At 39.3% G+C, this 26,992-nt stretch overlaps 1 protein-coding gene across 2 annotated transcripts in view; it reads left to right on the plus strand.

Moving 5' to 3' along the window:
* nrp2b (neuropilin 2b) overlaps positions 1–7,994 on the plus strand; it is a 65,121-nt gene extending 57,127 nt beyond the window's left edge. The window contains exons 16-17 of one of the 2 annotated variants that reach the window (XM_043248784.1): positions 5,204–5,266; positions 6,099–7,994. In XM_043248784.1, the coding sequence (XP_043104719.1) occupies positions 5,204–5,266; positions 6,099–6,403 (368 nt within the window). In that variant the 3' untranslated portion in view covers positions 6,404–7,994. Of the gene's footprint in view, positions 1–1,348; positions 4,935–5,203; positions 5,267–6,098 lie in introns of those variants that run through there. The other variant, XM_043248785.1, reaches the window with a different exon arrangement.
* The last annotated feature ends 18,998 nt before the right edge of the window (positions 7,995–26,992 follow it).

The raw sequence follows: 26,992 nt of genomic DNA on the forward strand, positions 1-26,992 counted from the left end.
CGCCGGTGCAGTTTGTGTGTTTTTGTGTGCATTCAGTGACGTTGGTGCCTTTATGTCAAATCATTGCTGTCATGATTATTGTCTTCACTATCATTATTGTCATATGGATATTTGGAGCATGGGCTGTATCCCGGCATGCATCTGTAGCCCCACATCACATTCTCTGTTATATGGTGTTGGTATCGTGCCTAAACATCATCAAATGTGGCCGTAGATTCAAGGGGTGGCATCTTGTATGTAACCCCATGAGAATTTGAAAAGATTTCTCACCAAATTCTACAATAATAATATACAATAAACAAAATTTGATACTTTTTAATACTTTTAAAACTATTTGTCTAATCTCATCATCTGGGGTGACATTGGACTGTTTTTCTTTATCAAATTTTAAACTGGCCGATAAATAGATAACTTCTTAAAAAAAACAAATTTAAAACAGTGTAATGAGAACAGCAAAAACTCTACATTGGTGGTGTGTTGAGCTGCTGTGCTGCTATGGATGTCACATGTTTATTCCCCAACAGCTGTATGATTGCGGTCAATCAGATTCAGCTGCAGTGGAATAATCCTCATACACTCCATTTTAAATGATTGTGGAGCACACAAGCCCACTAATATCGTATTCCTTTAGTAACTACCTCCCTTTCTTTTAATTGAAGTGGAAATGATTCCCAGTGTAAGTAGATTCATTTTCCCATAGCAGTCAGAATTCCTAGATTACATGCGCATTTATGCATAGACGGGAGAAAGATGAAATGGAGGGAATAGTAAGAGTGATTGCTGAGGTTTGTGTGTGTGTGTGTGTGTGTGTGTACACGTGTAATGGGTGAGCAGTTTTCATGCACTGCTGGGTTGGGTTCATGGAAGACTTTGGCTTGAGGCAGATGAAGCTGGCACAGATCCATGCATGCAAGAAAACAGAAGTTTCCCCCAGAAGGAAAAGCTACCAAACACGCACACACTTAAACACACACTTGCCAGGATATACTGCATTACAAAAGAGAGAAGGTGCTGACATCAGCCAGTGTCTTATGACACTGTATGCTTTTATGGCCTTTGCATTTGACTGCATATAAAATTAGCGCAGATTCCACAATCTGTTCACAACCCATAAAATATGTCTGCACTCTTAATGTGATTTAGAAAGACGAGTCAGTCCGAACAGTAATTGAAGGAATCTTGTAAAGGACTGGCGACGTGCATGTGCATTTGCGTGTCTGTGTTTGTTTTGTTTGTATGCAGCACCAAATCAGAGCAAAATCATTCACGTACAATCCAAGATGGCTTGAAGCTATGCAGTATGCATGCCTCTCTACCCCAAGCCAACTCTTCTGTGTCTCTCCACCAGGGGGAGCCTCACCTGGCAGGAGCAACCCCACTGTTGACACGACAGTGTCCCTGCAGCCCATGCCCACCTACTGGTATTACGTAATAGCCGGAGGTGGCGCCATTTTCCTCCTGGGCTGCGTCACGTTGGTCATGGTGCTGTGTTGCCATCGCTACCACCTGGCGGCCAAGAAGAGTCAGCACTCGGTGTCCTACCAGAGCACGTACACGGGACAGTACACAGGCGGCGGCCCTGGGGGTCTCTCCGGACCTGGGGTGGAGCCGATGCTAACGATTAGGTTAGAGAAGCAAGAGCCCTGCTCCCAGTGTTGAGACGACACCAATGAACCGCTTCCTCCCGCAGGACACCTAGGTAGTGTCCTTTAAAGTCGAGGATGAGGTGAAAAAGATGTGGACACGTAAGCACCAGAGTTGTCGAGTTTTCTGTGACTCTTTTATGGAGCTCCAGTACTGGGAAGGAGGAGATCTGCTGTGCCGAAGGGACATCCAGCCAAAATCCTGACTGGCAGGGCCCCCCTCCCCCCCCTCTCTCTCTTTCTCTCTGTCTGTCGATGGGAAACTTACTGTGAAAAGCTCTAATCTCCTGTTCATGACCAATCCTATTGTACAGTCAAGAGAACTCGGCAGCATTGCCAAACTCTAAGGAGAACCTGTGAACAGCGTCGAGAGGGAGGAATCTGTACAAAAAGGAAAACTTTTCCTTGCATGTGTGCCGCATCTCATGTGCACATAAGAACACTTGAGGCTTGAGGAGTTTGACAAGAAGTTACAAAGAGACAAAAGCATGAACGTCAAGTATTCTGGGACACATGTTCTTGCTAGAGAATCTGTGTCTTTTCACAGGATGTGTGTGGAAGGGTTAGGTACCACGTAATGTATTGAATTTTTAAACTCCTGGTACCTCTACAAAGTGCTTACGTTATGAGGACTGGTCCTTTTATCTTTCTCTAAGAGCTTGTGTAGAGCATTGGATTCGGTCTGTTCCAGTGATCTGTTCGGTCTCCTTTGACTATTGAATGAAGCTTCTTAAAAGCATTTTGAAGGCTGTTTGTTTTCTGAAAGTTCATTTTGTCAATATGTGTCTATATATAAACTCTTCTTTTTTGAAAGTCACTGAGGCTTTGGCACTTACAGTTCGTCTGAAGAGATACTGTATGTTTTTCACCTATATGCAAAGGTCACATGACCCCGCCTTAGCCAGCCTTCTCCTCCGATTGGCCGACTGACTGGCACAACATTGGCCTTAAGACGCTTCAGTGGCATTGGGCTAGTTCAAGCCGATCACTGTTCTCATTTATTATTTAATCCTTTCGTATTCATGCTCAGCTGAGATGAACCGAAGTGCATATGCAGCTAACCGATGCACTGACTTTATTTTTATAGCTGACGCTAAAGCGGTGTGTGTTTGTGTGTTGTTTCCCCAGAGATTTTGATTACACATAGTCTTGTAAAAGAGCAGAAGTGGAGAGCTTTGTAAATCTGCCAAATGTCAGACGGTGCAAGAGCGCTTCGCTAGCTGATTTTGCTTCAGGGAGCGAGTTGGCACGTTAGCATGTTAGTTGGAGCCCATTTTCAAGCCCACCTTCTATAGTGTCACTCAGTACACCTGCTGATGTCTTACTGAATTACTAACCAACCTCTTATCTGTAATTTTTGGGGAGCTTTTTGCCAATTTATCAGTCAAGTTAGCAGACAGGGAAAAACATAATTAGCATTTTGTGTTATTAGCATTATTTGCATATGACAATCTTGTTGCCAATATTTTTCATCTTTTAACGTATCAAAACATACTATATATGCAGGAGAAAGTTTCCAAATGCACTTCAAAATAATTTTCCCTGTGTCCCGGTGCGAGTATTTGCTTGATCTCTTTCATGTGCCACTTGAAACGAAGCGCTATACCTCTGAAAAGAAAACCATGCTATGGTCTGCAGTGTTCTGTCCAAGTACATAGTGTTCAGTGTTCTCCTCTGTACCAAACAAACACAAAAAAAAAATAGGCGCCATCAGAGCTCAGGGTGGAAATTCCGCCCAACAAAACATTTTCCTCTTTACACATAAAGACTCTAAGGATTCATCCATTACTGAAAGCATCTGTCAGGCGAGCACGTCAGATTTTGGCTTCATCTAAAGCAACTGGGATGAAAGGAGAAAGTAAATCCTGATATCTTGTTATGTCCTCCATCTGGCAATAGGTGAAAATAATCCCCCATCACGGACAGGCTGGCCCTTTTTCGCCCGTTTATCTGCTCTTCGCGAAAGAATGTGTGGGGAGATGGAAGGCGAGATCAAAGAAAAGCATGCTCTAAATATAGACCTCCTCTGCAAAACCCAGGGTCTGAAGGGGTTTGTTTAAAACACAAAAGCACATGAAAGATCCTCGCAGACAGCAAGAGAGACCACCTGACCCGGCAGGCCCATTGTAAAGCATTGTCTCCCCTTTCCCACCTAATCCTCTATACAGTGGAGTGTGTTCTGGGGAGATGGGACACACGGTAGCTTTTCACGCCAGACATCAATTCAGCTCAGCTTTGAGTCATGTGGTCTCTGTTGCATCGCCATATTGTGCAATCTCTCGCTTGTTTAAGGCAGAATTTGCAATATGCAACACATTTCTATGAGTTTCTGTGCCCCCCAGTTGAATGTGTATCAACACAAATGCCAAATGTGTCTGTCTTGTCTCGTCTTGAGCAATTATACCATTTGACTTACTTGTTTGTGTGATTAATATATGAATTTATATCAAGCTTTTAACTCTAAAAAGTTGTGACTCTATATTTTGTTTAGTTTGAATGTAGTAATTAATTTAAATTAATTTCATTCTCAGTTTTTCTCTTTGCTATTTAATCAGAGTTGCTTAAAAATGACATGTCAGCTGATCATATTATGTATTTCAATCTACTGTGGCCGAGACTTCCTTTGAACCTTTTCATATTTCTAATTAGGTAATGGACCAGATTACATTTTATTAAACCCGTTGTAAGCATTCTTGCTGGGAGTCTTTTCCTTTTGCTGTCTCTCCAAAGATATTAATGAGCAAAAGCACTCAGAGGGGCCTCATATGATGCCAAGAGTCTGTCTCTGATAGTACCTGCACAAAACAGCATATGCTCTCACCCCTCCTCAGAGACAGAGACAGGAAAAGGCGGTAGACGTCTAAAGTGTCTGTCTGGAGAAACTGAATTTTAATGTGCAAAAAATACTCCAGGTTGTAAACTGTTTATGTTTTGCATAAAAAAGTAAAAAAAAATCCATCTACAGAATTTGAACTTGATTAAAACAGTTTGTCTATGAAGCATTTAATCGTGTTTACTGAACATGGCTTTTTGATGTTCATTGTGTCGACATTATGCTTAATTTGCATACAAGTTCTGATGGGTTTGTTGTTGTGTGCACTTTTTTGTCCCTTGTGAATGTGGGGCTTTGACCCCGACATCTATATAAGCTTTTTATTTTCTCTCTATGACAGCATTTCAGCCTGTTTAAATACATACAGTATGAGGTATATTTTAGCCTGTTGAATTTCGTGGTCTTGGAAATGTTGTATGGAATGTTACAATAAAGTGATATTTTTCTACAAACTGCAACTAAAGTGGTTTGTGCTCTCTTTTTTATGGGTATTGATGTAAAACAGATTCTGCACCTCCATAGCAACAGCTGTTTGTAAGACTTTGTGATAATCAGTGTACGGTTTTTGCTGTTTGTGTTGGCCATTTTGTGCTCACACATTGTACTGTTGTTACTGGCTCATGGAGCAATAATGTCCTTTTTAGTTGGAATATTCCAAAAAAGTTTTTTCTGTACATGCATTTTGACATTGAGTATTTCATTTGGCTTGTTTTTGTCTTCCAAACAGAGCGAAGACCCGAAGACCTTGGAAATAAGCGTCTGTTCAGTGGCAGAGAGCACATTGGTCAAGGTAAATCTGTTCATCAACCTTCAAGCATTGACTGGTGTATTTTAATAATAAACACAAATGCGGTTGTGAATGCCTAGCCAAATCATTATAAGCACACAGTCCCTTCATTATTCAGCCAGTAACCAATTTCATTACTCTGCCGATAGAGTTACCTTTTGATGTCTGTTCCATAACAGAATGTAATATTATTCAGGTAGCTTGACATATGTGACCCTGGACCACAAAACCAGGCATAAAAGGTCGTTTTTTGAACTGATAGTTATATATCTTCTGAACGATGAATAAATAAGCTTTCCAATGATGTATAGGGTGATATTTGGCCGAGATACAATGCATATTACTAATCAAAAGTTAAGTTTAATACATTCACAGTAGGAAATTTACAAATAGCTTCATGAAACATCTTTACTTAATATCATAACGATTATCGGCATGAAGGAAAATTTATCATTTTGACCCATACAATGTATTGTTGGCTATTGCTACAAATATACCCCAGCGACTTGTATGATAATGACTGGTTTTGTGGTGCAGGGTCACATATACGAGAATACAACACACTCAGATTCACTTCAAACATTTTTGAAAGCTGTTGCTTTGCTACAACAGCAGCTGACTGGAAAGAGAAAACTAACTGCAAGACAGCAAATGCATCAGTTGTTCTGACTTTTGAAACAACCCTGCAAAACATCTTTTATTAATCAGTATTTTATTGTTAAAAAGCAAAACTTCAAGTCTTGTTTTCAGGGTGCTTGCATTCAATAATTCAGTAACCAAAAATCATTTTATTAGAGCGCAATATAAAATCTGCTGTTTTATCTCCTGTTTCCAGGGTTCCCGTTCCCTGCTTGGACCACACCCAACCCCTCACGAGAACCTCCAGTGACTCGGATCTCAGAGAAGGACAACGCCTGGCTGTACACCCTTGATCCCATTCTGGTCACCATCATCGTCATGAGTTCCCTGGGCGTTCTGTTAGGAGCAGTGTGTGCCGGGCTCCTGCTGTACTGCACCTGCTCCTACAGCGGCCTGTCGTCCCGCAGCACCACCACGCTGGAGAACTACAACTTCGAGCTGTACGACGGTATCAAGCACAAGGTGAAGATCAACCAGCAGCGCTGCTGTTCTGAGGCCTGATGGCAGCCGATCAGGAGAGGCGTTCTGTCCGCTCGTGAACTGGTGCCGGCCAGATCCAAAACTGTGAATGGACCTCACGCCGTTAAAATAGGGCTGATCTCTGACCGGGATTGTTGAAGGATCACTGGGAGCATAGAAGCTTCCTGTGGACAGCTCAATGGGAGCAAATCGTGATCAACACATATCAACCTAATGACTTTCCACAATTCAAAAAAGAAAAAGAACTTTAAAGAAATGTATATTGCTATAGATTTGTAAAGAAAAATACAATCTAATAATGCTTAATGGAAGTTAGAAGAGAGGGAGAGGCACTAGGACTAGAAGACAGATTGCTTGTGAAATCTCGGCCTCCATTGTGTGAACGCTGTGGCCTACAATATTGTGGACATTTGCTTTAGTTTAGACTCGCGTAAGTTCTCATCCCATCCTGTCTTTTGCCACTTTTCACAACCGTTTTGAAGTGTCAACGCCTGTTATGAATGTTTTGTACTTCGGTTCAGTCTGTTTGTAGCATATTGTTTTTGTTGTGGCCATTAGACAATAAGAAAGAAAACACGCTGTATTAAGTTCAGAAAAATCCTTTTAGATTGAAGTATTAGGATTGTCTTTTGTCTTTTTTCTCTTTTCCTTTGTTTTTTATTTTTTGCTTTGACTGTTTGATTTTTAAGCATAGAGTTGAAGACTCTGTGCTGACAATTCAAACTAATTTATCGCAACCTATGGATTGCTAAGGATTCAGAGCCACTGAGCTCAAGAGTGTTGAGAGAGAGAGAGAATCTTCAGTTCTCTTTACCCTATTCTTGAAGTAACAAAGACTCAAGCTGGCAGAGCGACTTTGGTGAAGGAGCTGGAAAATCCCCAAGCCACTTTCATGTACAAACAATCGAGCCTTAAGCAAACTGTTTTGGAGGAGAGCCATTTTGAAACACCAGTCCTTGGGTTTGAAGTCACTGGGGCCTCGGAGGAGTCGGGCCTTACACTTGCTTTCTTTCATTTCACCTGTCTGTTTACTCCATGGTTTATTTCGGGCTGCTGAAAATGAAGGCTAACAAAACAGGTTTGGTGCAAGCCTGAGAGAAGGGTGAGAGTTTCACAGAGTGTTTCACCTCGGGGTTGAAGAGAGCGTTAGAACGAGTACACACATGGGGGAAGTGTGTGTAAATTTCTTTATTGTACCTCAGACTGGCCTCTCGCTCCCCAGAGCCACGCTGGGAGATCTGTTGACTTGTGGATAAGCGATGGGGGTGGAGGGGCTCGTCTTATTAGGGAGTGCGGAAAGCAGCCGGAGACACGGATTGTTCAGTTGTTGGGGGAGAGCGATAAAGAGGGGGAGATTGTGTGTATTCAGCTCGGTTTTCATTGGACTCTGTTGACTCTTTTCCAAGTGCCTTGGAGCTCTGGCCTGTTTTGGCTTTGCTGCAGAGCTGTGATAGTATTACCTCGTCTGTCTGGGACAGGAGGCCAACACCAAAAGACAAGGAGATCCCGGCACTGGTCAGAACTTTCAAAAATTGTTGTTTGTAGACTTTGTACAGAAAAAAGTTCTTTTTTATTGTTATTATTATTATTTAATAAAGTATGATTAACGATACTTGTGACTGGTGTGAATTTTTCTTTATATCTATCTATCTATCTATCTATCTGTCTGTCTGTCTGTCTGTCTGTCAGTATATCTGTTTGTATCTGTGTCTATGACTGTCTCTATCTGTCCATTCAGATTTGATTTTGGGTAATTCTGAAACATTCTGAAGATATTCAGAATATTTTTGGATTTAAACCCATGAAGATTGAGAACCTATTGTAATCGCTTTTTAAAACTGTTATTAAACGCTTAGCAGATCTATCTATCTATCGTCTGTCTGTCTGTCGGTTCATTCACCCATCCATCCGTCTCACATTCGTCTATTTGGGTACATACGCTGTCCTCTTTACTGGGTTCCACTGCACATCGATCCTGTAGGAAAATCTCGAACATCGGTGAGGTAAATTTCACATCAAGTCCATTTCAGTCCCATTTAAGTTGAGCTCATCTCAGACAATCCATTGAAATCTCTTTTCAGTCCTAATTCAGCGTCTGACCTTGCTTTGCAGCAGTGTTGAAGGGAGACAGACGAGAGATGAGCGCCACCGTCTCCAAAACACTGTCAGTTTATAGACAGCCCTTCAGTGTAGACCACACACAATCCCATCCAACACATAACCTCCATACATGGACAGACATTCAAAAGTAACGTCCCTCTAAGGCTCATTAAATATATCACTGTGATCTCGTCTTTCACTTAAAACATAAATATAATGAATAATGAAAACAGAAGAGAAACCGCACCACATGAATAAGATATTCAGTTATGCATACATTCAAAGCTCCCATTTTAGAGCGGCTCGCTGTGCATCATGTAGCAGCAGTGGTCTCCGTCTCCATCTAAACCCAGATCCCTGCAGATACAAGGGCATATTTGTTTGTTTCCTGTTTGATGTTGACTTGACTAATGATCCATGTGCGTAATTATTTTGTTCTGGATCCTGACAGCCCCCGACCAAATAATATCATGAAGCGTCAGTTATGTTGCTCATTCAGGAACGCGCTGTCATGTGGATGCCTGCTATCTTTCCTCATTAACAGCAACGCCACGTTCGAGAAATGCAATTCACCATCCATCAAGGAGGTGCGAGGGGGCACAGAACAGAGCAGGGGAATTTGACAGCGATCAGGGCTGAAGTCTTGCTGCTGACTCAGTCTTGTGGTTTCTCTGATAACACGTGATGTTTGGGTTTGGTTGAGAAGGCCTTGAATTGGACTCCCAAGTGCGAGTGTTACTGGGTGGGATTGCTTCTCTCTGCTGTTTATTTATTTATTATTTGTGATGGTCTTTCTAGAAACCTAAGATGTCTTGAGCCGATACTCAAATTACGGCTCACATTGGGCTCTTTTTAAACATCCCTGCTTAGATCAGTTCAATACTTAAAAAATGCAATTGTTCGATAAAACTGCAAAGGATAAAATAAATGATCTATAATTCATTTGATTCATAGTTGTACTGCAGGCAACATTTCACATTTATTAAACAACAAATACCTGTATATGCCTGACTGGGATTTATCAAACCATTTCACAGATTTTTGCCATATCTGCAACTCTTGTTTATGTCTTGTTGCTGGTCTTTAGATTGCATGTAATATAAGAGATCAATATACACCAAGACTTATGTAAACATTTTTGCTCTCATAAAAGCGGTTTATTTTTCATAATTGGTACAATCATTGGATTGTTTTCTTGCCAAAGTTCCAGAGCTCTCGTGAGTTTGATGCACAGGAGCTGCTGATGGGAATAAATGTTTTACTACAGGCAGACCGGAGATGTGCAGAGAGCTGTCAGGAGCGTTTGAATCAGATTCGAACATCCTCTCAGTGGCAGATGGTAGGAGATGGTCTGAGCCGCAAGTGACAAGAGACCTGCAAAGGGGACACTTGCTCTGTGTATGTGAACATTATGAGGTTCAGATCCGCATAATGGTATAATTGTCATATCTCTCATATTACTTTGTGATCTCTTTCATCCCACATAATTATTTAGAATCAAATCAATATTTAATGACAATTTTGAATTTCCGTTTTGTAGTGCCCAAAAACAATTCTGGTGTTCCTTTCTCGTTTACATATGCGGCAGATCTTCACCTGACTGATGTGAGAAGATATATAGCTAATAAAAAAGGATCACTCATATGTTGGCAGAGATTGGGGCCGAGCTTGGAAAATTAGATTTTTCCATATCTTGTAGGTAAACATTTTTTCATATTCAGCTGAATATCTCAAACTAAACTCTTGAACATCTAACCCCTCTAATCCACTTCATATGAGCAACTAAATGCTGTATAGTGGACGTTAAGTGAACAAAGTATGGAGTCTGATCTGAGACTGCTGCAGAACAGCAGTTTTGAGTCTGACTGTGACGCACAACGCAGTCACAAAGACAAATTTTTTTCGCAATTTAATAGTTTTTTCTGAGAAACAAAAAAAAAACAAAAAATAACTTTTTCTTCCAGTCTAATTTAATATACTGCATTTTTGTGGCTTGAAAAGGAGCTACGCCTGACTCTCGTTGTCTTTCTACACACTGAATTCATTTGGGTTGGAATACGTGATGGCATAGACCACGGTCTGTATAATAATTCCACACCTGCCTTCAGATCTTCTATTTTATCATGTTCCAGGACCAAAAAGTTCCAGAATCTTCTTGAGGCAGGGTGTCTCTGAGTTCATTTTGTGAACATGTGCTTTGTTTATCACTGCCTTAAAGAGCAGCTGTTACTACCCAGAAGAACTGTTTAGCTTCAGCTCTTGTAAATATCTACCTAACAACAGATTTACCATCACGCTGAACAAAACGTCTTTTTTTTCTGCTACGGCACCCTACTCCCCTTTTAGGGAGATTGTCAATAGTGCCCAACAACCGTCCTCTTCAAATGGGCGTGTGGAAAAGGAACGGTGCTATTTTCCATTAAGGTTGTTTAAACACCATAAGTGGCATGTTTGGGTTGATGAAAGCTGGTGTTAGCCTCGTCTCGATGCGCTGTCTGCCGCCGTTGAGGTATTTGGCAGCAGCATGCAAACTGCTGCTGAGATCAGACGGGCCTTCGTACGTCTCACGTTTCCCTCCACGCCGCAATTATATTTCATAGCCAAGGTGAAATCAACACCACCCGTCATATTGTTTCTGTAGCCTCACATCTCTGGGTTATTATTCCCATGTATGCAAATGAGGAAATGTGGGAGGGGGTGAAGGCAGGTTAAAAATGGCCAGTCACATGACTGTCAGAAAATTAGAGATGTCTTTTGCAGGCTGCTCGCAGTCAGTCTTTCTCCTGCAGCGCTGAGAAAGCCTCTGACTCATCTGCCTCCAGCAAAATCAAATTACATTTCTGTAAAAAGGCTTTCTCTCTCGCTTTCCGCACGGTGATTGTTTTGAAAATAATTATTCGGGATGTTTTGATCGTTTTATATTGTCGGTGAAAGTTGGACGTTCGGTTGTCGTGGGGGAATGGACTTTATGAAATATGATTATATTGATGCTGTAAAAATGCCTTCATCGATAATGACGTTATAAATCATCTTTGGTGCTTATTATCTATTCGGAAGATAATCAAATTCACGTCTCACTGGGAGAAAATGATAAGGTTTGTGTGAGTGTAAATATATGAGTGTGTGAATAAGAGAGAGTGAAAGACAGAGGAAAGGGCCTCTAGATCAGTTTTGTAATTGCAGCATCAATAATGCAATGTTTTATTTTGTTAGCGTTACCTTGAGATAGTTGGATTGGACATCAAAGCCTGGGAAGGCATTTTTTTTCCAGAGGAGGAAGAAAAGACTATAGTACAGAGAACGCAGAATGGCTGGAAGGAAGGAGAAAGATATTTGACTCTGCAAAGAGAGATATTTCCAATTATTTCCTAAACAGAAACAACAACAAATTATCATTTGAAATGCAAACTTTTGACACATGACACACAGAGAGAAAAGAAGCGAAGGCAACGTGTTGTGTGAAGTGTATTGTATAAGCGAGAGAAACTATGCTATTTTGTAGTTATAGAAACGGTAGATAATTAACACCAGCACTGAAAAAAAGTTTTCAAAAGTTATCTTTTTTATTTTTAGTTGTTTTATTTTTTATCATTTATTTGCTATCATTATTATTAACTTATTTACTTTTTTCATTAGGGGGTTGTTATCCCAGACCTATAACTCAGGTTTAAAATGAACCTAAATCTCCGTGGCGCCTGAATTTGGCACCATTTGTCAAACTGTCTTTTTAGTTGTCTTAAAATCCTCTTCACAACTAGCATGCATTGCAAGATAGCATTCAATGGATTATAGCAAGCAAATAGTTTTATGCACTGTAGTTTTATCGCTTATGATTTTGTACGTGCCTTAACAAGCTGTTCAATGCTTCAGGTTGAATTGCGAACCAAATTAGACAGTTTTGCTGATTAGACTAGACCAAAGCTCTCAAATGAGCAAATCATTCACAGTGTAAAGTTCACGACATAAAAATGTGGAGCAAGACATAATTGCAGTCCACAGTCATGTTTTTAAGTATTAAAATGAGACATTTAAATTAATGTTTACCATTAATCTTAATTCTTAACGTGAAAAAGAAACAATTTTTTTATTAAACACTTCTACCCCAGGATGGTCCTCTTGTGTGTATTTGCTATACCTGTCAGTATTTTGCTCGTTCTACTTCACAGGACTTTGCAACACTAGGTGGCGAAAAACAGCTTTCTTCTTTAAGTCAATCATCCTTCAGCAACACTGATGCGTTCAGGGATGAAATTTACTGAAAGCGTCTTTGAATCATTCACTCGACTGATTTGCTCAAACAATTTGAGTAAAAAGTGCTTCTCTGAGAGCTTCCCTCTTTTGGAACTATTACTGATCTGTTTGTTTGCACGACAAAAACACACAATCAGCGTCCTAAAAAAGCTGCTTTCCTATAGTTAAGAATACGTAGTTTGTTCAAATTCGCAGTATTCATGAAACCAGTTTGGGAAAAATACCCAGGTCAGGTGTCCAGTTACTTCCACTGAGACTCTGTGCTCAGATTGTGCTCATCACGTGTTGTATTAACTCTTTGTTAAAGATCACGTTTAAAATAATTGTACGGTAACTGTTTAAACTGATGCAGATCTGCATAGAGCTAACAGATCACACATTATGCATTTTAACAAAAATCTATCGTGTAAGTTGCATATAAATGTTTTAAATCTGTTGTTGATGCAGTGTACAATGCTGTCAGTGCTTGATTCCTGCAAATGACGCACATCTCTTTTAAGTGCTGTTTACCTGATTTTAACAGACCTTTACAAAATGTGTGTGTTTATGTAGCTGAAGAACAGAGCTGCAGAGCGTTCAGAGTTTGGATACCTGCTTATTGTCCCTCATAGTACACGTACACACACAACTCATCCCTCACCCAGCACTTTCCCCACTTTTTAATGGTCTTATTTTTAACATTCCACTGCTTGAGCAAGGCCATGGGAACACAAGAGGAAAACATTACCGTTACCCAGAGGGCGGCTTAGCCGGTTCCAGTGGGTATCGAGGGGTATCATTACCTTCTCTCTCAGGTTCATTCAATGAGTAAGCGCTGCGAGACATGTTTTATCAATCACAGCCTATTGAAAGCCTTCGTTTAGCCCGTGCGAATGTGTGTGTGTGCAGGTGGTGTGTTGCATGAGTTCCAGCATGCAAAGTAAAGACGCTGTGTGTGTGATTGCACTGGAATGGCATATGAGCTCTGTGGTTTGGTCCCCCGTCCTTCCATCTCTGCCTCCATCTCTGCGGTGGTGTCTAAGCCAGGGAACGGAGCGCTGCATGGTCCTATAAACTGCAGAATAACAACCCCCTCAGGAGCAGGAATTACTGACGGGCCCAGCTGCTCAGACTACAGCCCACACACACAGAGGTATGCGCCATAAACACTCATGAACCTGTGATCACATATACCATCATACATTTACAATGTATGGCATACAGTGGCCCTACAAAAACTGTTTGGATACTTACGCTACAATCAAAATGATTATTTATTGATTTATTTATGCATTTATTTTAGTGGTTGTAGGAATGAAAAGCAAAGTAACAATTAATAATAAAAGTACCTTTTGATTTTATAATTAGAATAATGTTATTAAATTATATATTATCCACAAACGTGATGTTTTCCTTGCAACCGCCTTCTTAAAATATAATGGCAGCTATAATTTATTTACAAAGGCTCATTTATATGGTATGTGAGGAAAAATATAAAGTGGCGTATTATAAATAAAATAATTGTAATAATAATAAATGAACAATATCATTAATAATAAATACAGTAATTGTTTCCCAAAATTAAATAAATGGCCTTTATAATGGCAATATTTTCTTAAGCAAATTATTAAAATATAAAAAAAAATCTTTGTATAAAGCATAATATAAAGATGATAGTGTGTTTTTACCTGCTATTCAAGTAATGTTAGGTGTATAAACCTTAAAAAATGTTTAAACTGAATAAAATAACTGTCAAATATTATATGATTTTAGTAAATGTTTAAAATACATATGTAAAGATATAACATATAAGGCTATAATTTTTAATTATTAAATAAGCATGAAATGGACCTTAAACTTATCTAATTGTGTCTTAATTATCTTATTGTGAACATGCATACGTATAATTTTTTAAATTATACTAAAATTAAAAAATAAAAATAAAAACGTTTTCCAATCATTGAGTCCGCTTAAACTCCACCCCTTTCTTACAACTGACTGCAAACTCACATTTAGATCTGCTTTTGTTTTATTAATCTGTTTCACTTGTATGTACACCACAATATGGAATAAATGATCTACCGCTACTTGTATTACATCACGGCTTACACTGCAACCCCAAAGATGGCTTTTGTATAGTCTTTTTTTCTCTTCTATTTCTTGCAGACCATCTACAGATCCTTTGCGGGTCCCTGGATACCAGTTTCAAAACACCCCTGAACTAAAGTCATGATATCATAGATTCTATTAGAAAGTGTAGCACGAGCATTCAAACACTTTTTGTGGCCACTCCATATTCTCCAGTGGTTTCATTACCTGCACAGTTAAATTTGACACATCTTGCACTCAACAAGTGTACTTTCCTGTTGATTCTGCCTTCGCCTTACCGCAGGTGAATTCACACACCAAACACTTATCAGCGAAGGGAAAGACAGACAGGGAAAGGTGTTTTCGCACACATGTGCTATAACACCTATCCAATTTGTGCACTGTCAGAAAGTGAGAGAAAGAAAGCGATCAGCGTGGTATAAAAAAATGGCCTCAGCTTCTTAACTACAGGCTATGAACCATCTCATTTCTCCTCTCCTGTTATTAAACTAACTGTCAGTTTGTGTGTGTGTGTGTGTGTGTGTGTGTGTGTGTGTGTGTGTGTGTGTGTGTTTTTCTTCAGTGGGATGAATGGACTCCCTCAGCCCCTGGTAACCTGGCTGTGAAGTCTGGCCAATCGTTTCGAGACATAATTCATTTCCTCCTCCATTAATTTCCTCCGTGTTGTTTTTAAGAGTGTATGCTGACAGTACACACAGCCTCCGGGTGAACACACACATTGACGATCTCCTTTCCTGCTTTGACCCCATACACACACACAGACATCTCCACTTATACAGACCTTCTGTTATCGAAACCATTAATTTACTTGCTGTGTAGGAAGAAGAAGTGTGTGCATGCGTGTTACAGAACAGAATAGCTGTGTATGTTTGATGAAACAGACCTGTAAAACAAAGGTATTATTAAACTCCAGCAGATGTGCATCTCCCTCCTTCCCTCTCGTGTTTTCCGGCGTGATAAAGCAGCAGGCAGTAACAGGTTGTTTTTCTACCTGAATTTGTTTTTGTTTCAGATGTTCACTCCATAGAGAGATCCAGGTGGCTCCAATGCTAATTAAACTCCTGGGCATTCAGTAAGGTAAGAGCAGATGCCAGCAACCGGTCTGTGAAAGCCATCTTCTATGGCTCTGATAGAGAGGAAGGTGATTTATCGTACACATTGCGCGCAGATGTGGTTTTCCATTAAAGAAGTAGTACAGTATGAACATGTGGAAATGTGGAAATTTTGGTCATGCTGGACTTCTGATATGTCGTTCAACGTTTCCTGAAGCAGTAGGACTGATACACGGTTGCTAGGGTTTCTAGCTTGCGTCTTGCTGGTAACAGGTTATTACCAACTGATTTGCTTTCCATTAAACATAGTTATTCATCACAATGGCAGTCGCTTGGCTGACAAATGCAGCACCAGAAGTATGAAACCTGTATGCTGCAAGCTTTATGATCACTTGTTTTTTGACCTTGAACTGCATATGGCATGTGAGTGATCACTTTGGAACCACCGGAAAACAGCATAAGTCATAATCACACATAATCTGCTCTTGAATTATCGTGCAAAAACATATTGTTGTAGATACATGCAAATATAAACCAAAGCTGTCAAAGAGAGAGGTGCTATTAGTTCTCTAAGTATTCAGGTTTTACATGGTTTATAAGAAAGAAAAATCCCATTGACTTACTGTAAGCTGTGTTGAAGACTGGTGTTAAAAACTGCAGCAGTGCTGGTGCATTAAATCCTTAACAGGATGAATGATGTATCAATAAACTTGCTCATACTTCCAGCAATAATCATTCGGATTAGACGAGCGATTCTAAATTCTAGTCCTCGCTCCCCTCGCTCTGCTCTGCATATTTTACATGTTTCTTATTTAATGCCTGAAACACTGCACAATTTTTGGCTGTCCCAGACGAAAGATTATTCAGATTCTTTAAAGAACCATGTCTTTCTTACCTCTGTATGATCTGAAGAACCATCTTTCTCCACAAAGAACCTTTAGTGAAACAGAAAAGTTTGCCAAATGTTAAGTTCTTCAGGTAACCAATTAAACAAAAAAGGTTCTTCCATTGCATCTTGAAGCACCTTAAGAGTGTAATTGGTGGTCTTGTGTACAGTGTAATCATCACACAGTGTGTTTTCTGGTACGATCCATGTTTACTGACCAACCGATAAAAAATGCCACATGAAATGCAGCATTGTGCTAAAACATAAAACTGCTTACCTCAAGCGCTTATGCCTTCCTCTTTTGCCACTTCCACAAAAAACTACAACTGCTAAATTGTGATTAATCATGCTTTTTGTTTACCACTAGTGCATGCAAAAAATTTTATTCTTCTATAGTAACATGCACCATATGTGTGTCATAATCAAATACACATGTATCCAAGTTTATTAGATCCATAGTTTATTAGACAAAACTTACTAAAGAAGTGTGAAGTACACTTCTGTAAATAAGCACAATTTCAATTCAAATCAATTCTCTGTGGCACATTAATGACCAAATTAGAATCATGGCAGAATATTCTCACGGCCAATATAACAAATGTCTGAAGTGATAAGATGCAGACAAAATGTGCAGAGCTGGGAGAAATTGTTTTAATGTGAACTGCATCAGGAAATCAGCAGAAATTGTCAGTGTGTGAATTAAGCTAACTTGGATTGTCAGCAGTTTCTTTTCATTTGCATGGTCAACCACCACTCACGTTTTCTTCAGATTTGTTAATGAAAACCATATAACAAAGAGTTACTAGTCTCTATGCGCTCGATGCTCCATCAGAGGAGTAGTCGTAATCTTTGAGATATAATCCAGAAAAATACATCAGTTATGGTTTATGTAGGGGAGAGGGCACACTCTATCTATCAGATGACTTCATCCTCCTCTGAAAGACTTTAGCTGGCTCCGCAGTGATGAAAGCTGCTTTTGATATATGGTTTGATCCCAACCAAGCATGTGAGGTAACTTATGACCTTTTCACTGTAAAGACTCAAGTATTGCTTGCTTGAGTAACTTCTGAACGGCTCCATCCTGCCTGGCAACAGTGACAGACAGACCATAGAAATGGATTTTATCTTCTAAATCAAACCACTCTGTTGACCCAGACAGCCAGACAAGAGGATCATACCACACAATCTGGCTGGCCATTATGAGTAACAAGAGATTAAAATCAAAACAGCAGCAGCTGTTAAACAGCAAATCGTCACAGGCAGAGGTCAGTCTTTGTTACAACATTAAATCAATAAGTAAATTGATAAATCATGTTTTTGCAAATAATTACAGAAGATCAGAACATAATAAACAAATAAATAATCCACAATGTGAGAAAAGTGTGAGTGGAAAGGATAGTGATTCTAATCAGTCTGCCTGGCTCCTTTAGATTTAATTATGAGTATTAACATTTCTTTTACAATTTAGAGTCAAATTTAATCAATGTGGGGAAAAACTAAAATGGTTTAAGCATAGAGGACTTTTAAATTAGATCCTATAAATGTGCACTTTTTTCCATTTTGAAATATTTATATAGCAATTTTCCAAATAATCCACTATACCTGTTAGTAAAGGACTGGGTCTGATATTCCGTGCAGGACAATAACAATATAGCTTTAGAAGAATATAGCTAATGGCTAATAGTGGCTTGTTAGCTCTCCACTGAGATGAGTCAGGGCTGCCCACAGGTGGTTCCATTAAACTGTCTCAACAATAATGACAACACATCTAATAAACAGTGGCACCTCAGTGAACATCTACAGCCAGAGCTTACACATTTTCTTGCTGTGTGCCCAGAGCAGGATACTCTAAATCAGTTCAATTAAATGAATAAAAAGCTATATTGATACGATAACAGTATGCATGCAGCTGTGCATGATCGTGTATGTGCATCTCATTTGTCCCAGTTGAAAGCACTTTATTAAACACTCTGTGGGGTAGACTTTGTATGTGATATTTTAAAGGTCTGTGATTTGGAAAGCAGGTGGTAAACAGAATTGTATTTAAAAGAGATGTCATTTCAAATAATGGAAAAAAGCATTATACTCTGCCATATATTCTCCAGCACTCTTATCGGCCTGCAAAATTACCAATTACACCTTTTAAAATAAAGGCGCTTAAAGGGTTCTTTACAGCAATGCCATAGAACAACCATTTTTGGTTTGGCAAACCATTCAGTCAAAGGTTCTTTAAAGAACTGTATCTTTCTTACCACTTTATAATCCGAAGAACCTTCTGTCACCACAAAGAACCTTTTTTGAAACAGAAGTTCAGATGTTAAAGGTTTTTTATGGAACTATTATGGAACCAAAAAAGGTTCTCCTATTGTGTGTTTGTTATCATCATTACATTTGCATAGTTCCTTTAGTGCATTGGGTGTTAAAACAACAGGAGCATGTTCAAGTGAACTCCCCCATGTGTTGGTAAAATGTTAAAATTCCTCATGGTGCTCTTAGAGCACTGTCATCATAGATCAGAGAGGTCAGATTTAAGAGGATTTTACACACTAAAAATAACCCCAAATATTTTCTTATTAGCACACTGGCTGTGAAGTGAAAACCCTGAAAATGCTGGATTACAAAGAAGGGCATCTAATTGTGATTTTAGGCCTGCCTGCTGCCTCCGGCAACTAACCCCTCTGAGATTTCTGCTGGAGGTGAGAGGAACATCTTTGACAATAGGTGGGAAAAATGAAACAAAAACAGAATGGTTTTACCCCCCCAAAAATAAAAATCAATAGAGTGACCTCCCTGTTGACCAGATGATGCCCATGCGAAATCTCATTCACATTCTGCAGCACAAGGCATGTCTGGGAATGCTGAGGGAAGTGTCCCTGTTAAAAAATACAACCTTTCCAATTGATTTTTCCTTTGGAGGCCCTCTTTGCACCATAACCAACATTTTGAGTCAGAATGTCATTCCAGTCTTTTTATTGTGTGAAATATATCAAGTAAAGTAGGGAGATTTTAGTGCCATATCATCCCAGTGAGGATTTTTTGCAGGTGGAAATGTGGCTTTGCGGGTGGACAGGTCTTAAGAACTAACACTCTGCCACTCCCACACACGTAGACATGAAAACAACATCAGAGGATGAAAGGTTGGGCTAACAGCTGGATATGAACGATAAAGTGTTCTTTCACCTTCTTTCGAACATCCTTAATCCAGCCTGAATGATGAGGCCGGTGAGTCTGGGCTCTGTCTGACCAAAACAGAGATTGAGTGAGATACAGAGTGTGCATGAACATTTAACTCTTCTAACTACTTTGTTGGTAGTACTGATCTTGTTGAAGATCATAATGATGATAGTGATGGCAGTGCTGATGATTACGTGACAATGATAGTGATGATGGTGAGAAGACAAGATATTTAAGGTTATGATGACAGTGAAGATAACAATGTGATGCTGACATGAAAAAAATAATGCCGGTACAGTAATATTGAGAATGATGGTAAGGATGTTGACAGTGCTGATGATAATGATGGTAATGATAAAGATGATGATACTAATTATAAGAATGATGGTGATGATGATATAATGATTAAGATGATGGGGGTAATGACAGTTACAATAATATTGATGGCAATAATGAAGATAAAACTGTTAGCAATGATGAAGTAGAGGTGATCGTATCATAAAGATAAAAAATTATTGTTATGATAAATATCATAAAGGCATCAATTATATTGATGGTAATGATGAAGATGATGCTGGTATCAATGATGGTGATATGAAAATAATGATAGTGATGGTAATGATGAGGATGAAAATAATGACCACAATAATGTTGGTAAGAATGGTGGTTATGTTATGATGATAGTAATTTTATGATGATGGTAATGATGAGGATAATGATGACTGATGCTGGTAACTGTGATGGTGATTATAATGATGATAATGGTGATATGACAATATGATTGTGATGGTAATGATGATAGTGATGGTAATGATGAGGATGATGATAATGCTGGTAACAGTGATATGGCAACAATGATAGTGATGGGAATGATGAAAATTATGTAATGGTAATGATGGTAGTGATGGTAATGAGTATTATGGTGATTATGATAGTAATATGACAGTTCTAATAGAGTTTATGTCAATGATAGTGGAAATAATGATGGTGATGTAAAGATGACTAGCAGTTATAACAGGGATGAAGACAACATAAAAACTCCTCTGTTGACTGCATCGGTGCCTGTAGGTGGTCTTGGGACTTTGAGAGCATGTATTTCTAGTTGTCCTGTCAATCCTGTGTCATGAGACTCAATATGGACATAAAGATTAGTTCCCTTCAGCCTTTCCGCCAACCGCAGCAGGCACAAATCTATGGCTGTGCTTCTCATTGATCTTCAAGTTGTGCAAGGGCTTCTTCTGTCCTCACGATTCATTCTTTCACTTTCTCTCCGTAATACCATTAACAGCCACCTCATTCATCGCAAATCTCATCCATATCATCATAATTCAATGACCTGGTATCAATCTGTGTGACTCCATTTTAAATTTAGACAGGGAACATAATGACTTTCTGTATGTGCATATAGGCATGTGATATTTTATTTTTATTACATCAAATAAAATTAGGATTCTCATTCCCAATTTATTGTTTCGTCCACCATTCTCACAGACTTCCTCACGCTCCCTCTGATGGATTTGAACAATTTCTTTGGCATTTCTAATATGTGGCCGCTCTATCCCATCGCGCTGTGTGCTGTACACTAAATCCACAGGAGTCTGACTTATTAGCCTCTTTGGTTTCTTATGAGCTCTACATTTCACTGCGGCTCACCGTTGGCGCATTTATTAGGGTCTACGCAGCGCGCTGGCACTGTATGCCACTGAGGGGGAGTAAGGATTAACAGCAATGGAGCTACAGGTCTTAATTTGAGGGCAGACTGTCTTTATGTTCCCCCAGTGTGCACGTTTGAGCACACACAAACACGAATGTGTAATCGTATGTGCGTAAAGCAGAAAACGAGCCATGCCTGTTTAGATGTCCATTAACGGGGGACAAATCCGCATGAACCTCGCCGTAATGGCAACTGACTCGTAGATTGATGAGACAGTGCAGTTGCTTTTTAAATATTTATATCTGCAAGCCAAAGAGGGCTGGTACATGTCTGTGGAAAATCAAAGGGCAGAGAGAGAGAGAAGACAGCAGACTTTTCTCAGGCCGGTCAGGATGGCGGGAATAATTCACTGTTCCAGCATGTCAGTTCTTCAGCTCTGTCGCTTCCAGCGTCTCCGCCCCCCTTTCTCCTCACTCCTTACATGGTGCGCTCTCTCAAAGGGATTTTCATGTTCATGGAAGCGCTGCTATGGATGCCTGGAACAAAAGATAAAGGATCACCTCCTCTTCATAAAACACATTTTAAGGACTTTTGATGAAGCCAACAGAGGGACTTTTTTCATGTGTGTTTTGTTTAGTGCGGCCTAGTTCGTAGTTCCCAAAGACACGCCCTACACATAAGGACAGATAGAAAGCCCCAGCTGCTCTCTCTCCCTCTCCTTTCCTCTCCTTTTTTGCTCTTCCCGGCCTGCCAACGCACCTGCCCTTTTCATACCATCCGCTAACCGCCATTCTTTGCAGCTGGCCTGATCAAAAAAGGATCCTGCCTTACATTAAAAGCACGGTTCCGCCAGAATGCTTTGTGGTCTTTCCATGTGTCTGTCTTTGACCAACTGACTCGACAGGACTCGTGCTGCCAGAAGACATGTTTGTGTTTTCAAGGTAATTAGTTTCCCATGGAAAATCGTCAGGTCAGTGCAGGGGTGCCGTAAGGGGGGTGGGTTTAGGACGATCCTAAGGGACTGGCGATGCAAGGGCCCCCGAGGGGGAAACACGATTTCTACCAAGGGAAACACACTCCCGATTTCTACCGAGGGGGTAACCGTAGTGACACCACTGGGCCATTGGACATACTTTTTCAAAGAAATGATGTTGTGGAAATGCCTGCAGCAGTTCGGCCCTTTTTTTGGTGCATTGTGTCCACTAGGATGTGCCAGACTGGACATAATGCACGAGATTAGGACCTTCACAGGGGGGTCTGCCTATTCTCATGGTCAGACTGGATAAAATGGAGGTGTTTCATGCTCTCACAGATGGTCAGGGTGAGATTAGGGACATACCCCAGAGGTGAATAGAAGGATTGGAGCTTCCACACTCCTGAAAAATGAGGAGGGATTTGGCTCATGGGTTGGGATCATATTGAATTTTCTAGCGCTGCATAGAGGGATTTAAGAGAATTGTTTTTCACTGGAGTATAAAACTGTTGTCAAGGAATGTGAGATTTGTCCTAAAGACATTTTTTCTGATCACTACAAACACCCCCAAGATAGTTCTGACCACATGACATCCTGTTTGTCATACAATATGCAGCACAAACATGTCAACCTCACGGGACTTGACTAATTGTTTGGATGGTGTTCATGTGTGAAACTCAACTTCTTGCCACGTCTGGCAGATCTGCAAAACACTCAACTGGGACTGTGCAGTCAAGCTCCAAAGAAACCGCCAATGAAAATAAGCATACTCCCATACTTCCTCCATCAACTGCATTTAGCGTAACCCTTTGACACAAGGATACAACAGTATAGTCATTTTATACATTTAAAAAAGTGCATGTAATATAACTGTGTGTGTGGTGTTGAAATATTTGAAACTTTTAGCATTTTTAACAATTGCTTAAATACAAATCTTCCACGATGAACATGTTTTTAATTTTTTTATTTCTTTTAATATGTAAAAAATATATCTAAGATATATACTATAAAAAAAAACAGATAATAGTGGCCTAGTTCTAAAATTTAATGTGGTAAAAAAAAGAAAGAAAAAGTGATAATTATGGCATGAATTAATAAGTTACAACATTTGTAACAAAGGAAACAGCTCTGTTTAAACAAACATTTTGATTATTATATGTGCAGTCTGTAAAGAAAATACATAACATGTTAACATAATAACACATTATATTAACTTTTTTACAATTTTCTATTATTAGGAATTTTTTTTTTCATATAAAACCTACTTACATTTATTTCTCAACTTCTCACATTTCCTTTTAATTTCTCCATCTTTTATATTTTCCTAATTTCCTGCACATTTTACAGGTAAAGCATATAACCGTGCTATGGAAATGTGAAGAATTGTGTCCTGGGAAAATGTATGACCCATTAAAATAAAATAAAGCAAAAATTTTAGCAAAAATCCTGCTTCTCATTTTACGATCAATTCTGAGAAAGTTCACCGAAAGTGTATGTACACGTGAGACAGGTCAATAAGCGTGTCCATGGGGGGCTTATCTAATTTAAAATTAATCAGCGTTTTTGACTACATGCTGTGCACCTCAGGAAAAAATGACATTACAGAGAAAGAGAAGAGGTTAGAGATCCGCCTTCCTCGCTGCAGTCAGGTGGCTTTATTATAGAATATGGATATTGTTAAAGCCGGTTAATCCTTGCCTGAGGAAAAGCAAGTAGACAGGAGGGATTGTACTCAGTCTGTCATATTCCTCTCAGCCTTCTTTCATTTTTAGTGCACTTAAATCTCATTTGCGGCCAAGAATGGTCTTTTATAAGTAACCCTGGCCGCGGGTGACACAGACCATAATATCACCCACAACTCATTTTGACGGTCTCAAGACGAAAAGTTCTCTCTTTTATACAGTTATATTACAGTAATATCTTTGGGGGTTGAATTACAGTGCAAACCACCAAAGAGCACTGCAAATATGGCTTCTGTAAAATTCCAGGAGAGATTCACAGTGTTTGAGCTCATGGGAAAGTTGATGATGAACCTCCTCATAGATGCACGATGCAGTCCGGCAGGTTTCTAGGTCTTATTAGCAGTGTGACCTACTCTAAAGTGTTGAATTGTCACATCAAATGACCTGCAAAAAGGCTGCAGCTCCTCTCATCTCTGTGTCTTTTAGGTAATCGACACTCAGTAACGGTTGTTATGGAAACAGAAGCTGGTAACCACTTTGTCACAGTTGAAGAGTAGACCAGGAAAAAGCACGGTGTGGGTAGAAGCTGTCCTTTTGTTGTACATTGATCTGAGAGCACTTTTTGATGTTTTCCCTCATACGGATAGGATTTGGATGTATATGTGGGGAGCTCATCCTGGATCTGTGTAATGCAAGAACCCTCTGGTAGGAGCCAAACCATTTTGAGCTTTTCAGCTGTTTTTATGGCAAATTGAAAAATCGTAAGAAATCGTGTCACATCAAATTTGTTAGCAATATGCTCAAAGAGGATGCCAGCGAGCCAAAGGCATAAAAAAAGGAAAAATCGCAAACGCTTGTCTGCAAAGCAGCAGCATGCTGGGAACTATCTTTAACACAATAGAAACGTCAGCTTCTAGTCATCACAGCCACTGTCCTGCTGTTAGCGCCAGAACGGCAGTTAAGTCTGAATGAAATCCTGTCTGTCTCATGTGAAGTTTGTCTGTTTTTGTGGCTCAAGCGCAGCTGTAAGCTTACCGTAGGTGCTGAGAGACATGGTCATCATACAAGCGCTGTAGGAATATCCTCTCTGCAGGCTCTCTGATCTAAAGATAGGCCTGCCTGTTCTAATTGAGCGAGGCAGCTTGGGTGATCAAACTTTAGGTGTATGACTTCCTTTTGTTTTGCATGTTACCTGCTGGGAATGAGTGAGTCAGAACAGGAAGACACGGACACAGCTGAGTCTGTTTCCTGTGGGATTGTTGAAGGACGTGAATTCTTATTCCTATGTTGTGAATCAGCGTACCCTAACGTTTAAGGGTGCCGCTTTTGTAAGATGTTTTTCAAAATAAGTCTCAAGAGTCAGTAAGACATTTACTGATCACAAATGCAGTATTTTACTTATGGTTTTCTATTTTGATATAGTTTTAAAATAAATGAATCCCTGTGATGGCAAAGCTATATATAGCCTTTGTTATAAAAGGACAGGAATTGAAATGGGAGAGAGATGGGGGTGGGATTCAAACTCAGGACATCCATAGCACAATGGTGCTGTATGTCAGTTTATTTAGAGTCACAGTTCAGTATGTGGTATGTTTAGGGAAAAAATATTGTCAAATAAAAATTAAGAAAATAAGAACAAATAATCTAACTACAAACCACAGCACAAAAAAATACAACAGAGCAAAGATAACAAATAAACAGTGCTTTTCAGGTGTTTTAGGTTTTACTAACATTAGCTTTTAGGAAATAAAGTAAAATTAAAGCAAATTTGGCTGTATGAATTAAATATTAATCTTATTTAAAATTACAAAAGCTATTGAGTAAAAAGCAGTGAGTGATTTTATTGTGTTCTGTTGTTTGATTAACATTAAAAATAAAAAAAAAGGTGTTCCAGTACATTGATACGGTATGTTTAACCGACTATGTCTGCTAGGATACTTACCAAGACGGGCATTTTGAGTTAATTTTTGTGTGAATTTGTCTATTCAAGCACAAGAACTAAAAGAGAATGCGATGTTTGCAGTTCTTCTCACGGTGCGCAGGGTTATCTGCACATGCACACATCAATACTGCATTCCATTTCTTATGCTGAACAACAATAATTACTATTTGCAATACTGTAAAGGATAGGTTTATGGTTGGGGAAGGTGTAGACATTATTAAAAGGATTACTTCACCCCAAAATGAATTTATCATTTATCATTTGTTGTTAAAACCCGCAAAAAGGCTTTGTTCATCCTTTGAACAGAATTTAAGATATTTTGGATAAACAGTCAAGGTCCATAAAAGTATGAAAGACTTGATCAGAATACAGAGTATGTCAATAGGACAGTCACAAGCCTCCCAGTTTTTCTCCCATGTCGTTCCAAAGCCGAAAAAGCTTCATTCTTCTTTTTAACACAATGGATTGATTAATTAGTGTAATAGAGTGATTTGCAGTAATTAATGACACAATTTTCATGTTAGGGTGGAGTAACCCTTTTAAACACAATGTAGTATGAATAAAAATTAATTTATTGTTGGTTTCCATCTGTAGTTGTATTCTTTCTAGCCACAACACATAATAACTGTATTGCAGTATTTGCATTTCCTGCCCCCAGGTCTATTGGCGACCGATGGAAATCATTCTATTACAATGATTTGGTGCTCAAGAAACATTGTTAAATGTGATACATATGGTTCAAGAAAAAAAAAAAAAAAAGAAACGGCATGTGCTTGAAATAGCAGTATTTTATGACATATGCATCTTT

The sequence above is a fragment of the Puntigrus tetrazona genome, chromosome 9 (genome assembly GCF_018831695.1).
Source record: "Puntigrus tetrazona isolate hp1 chromosome 9, ASM1883169v1, whole genome shotgun sequence".
NCBI lineage: Eukaryota > Metazoa > Chordata > Actinopteri > Cypriniformes > Cyprinidae > Puntigrus > Puntigrus tetrazona.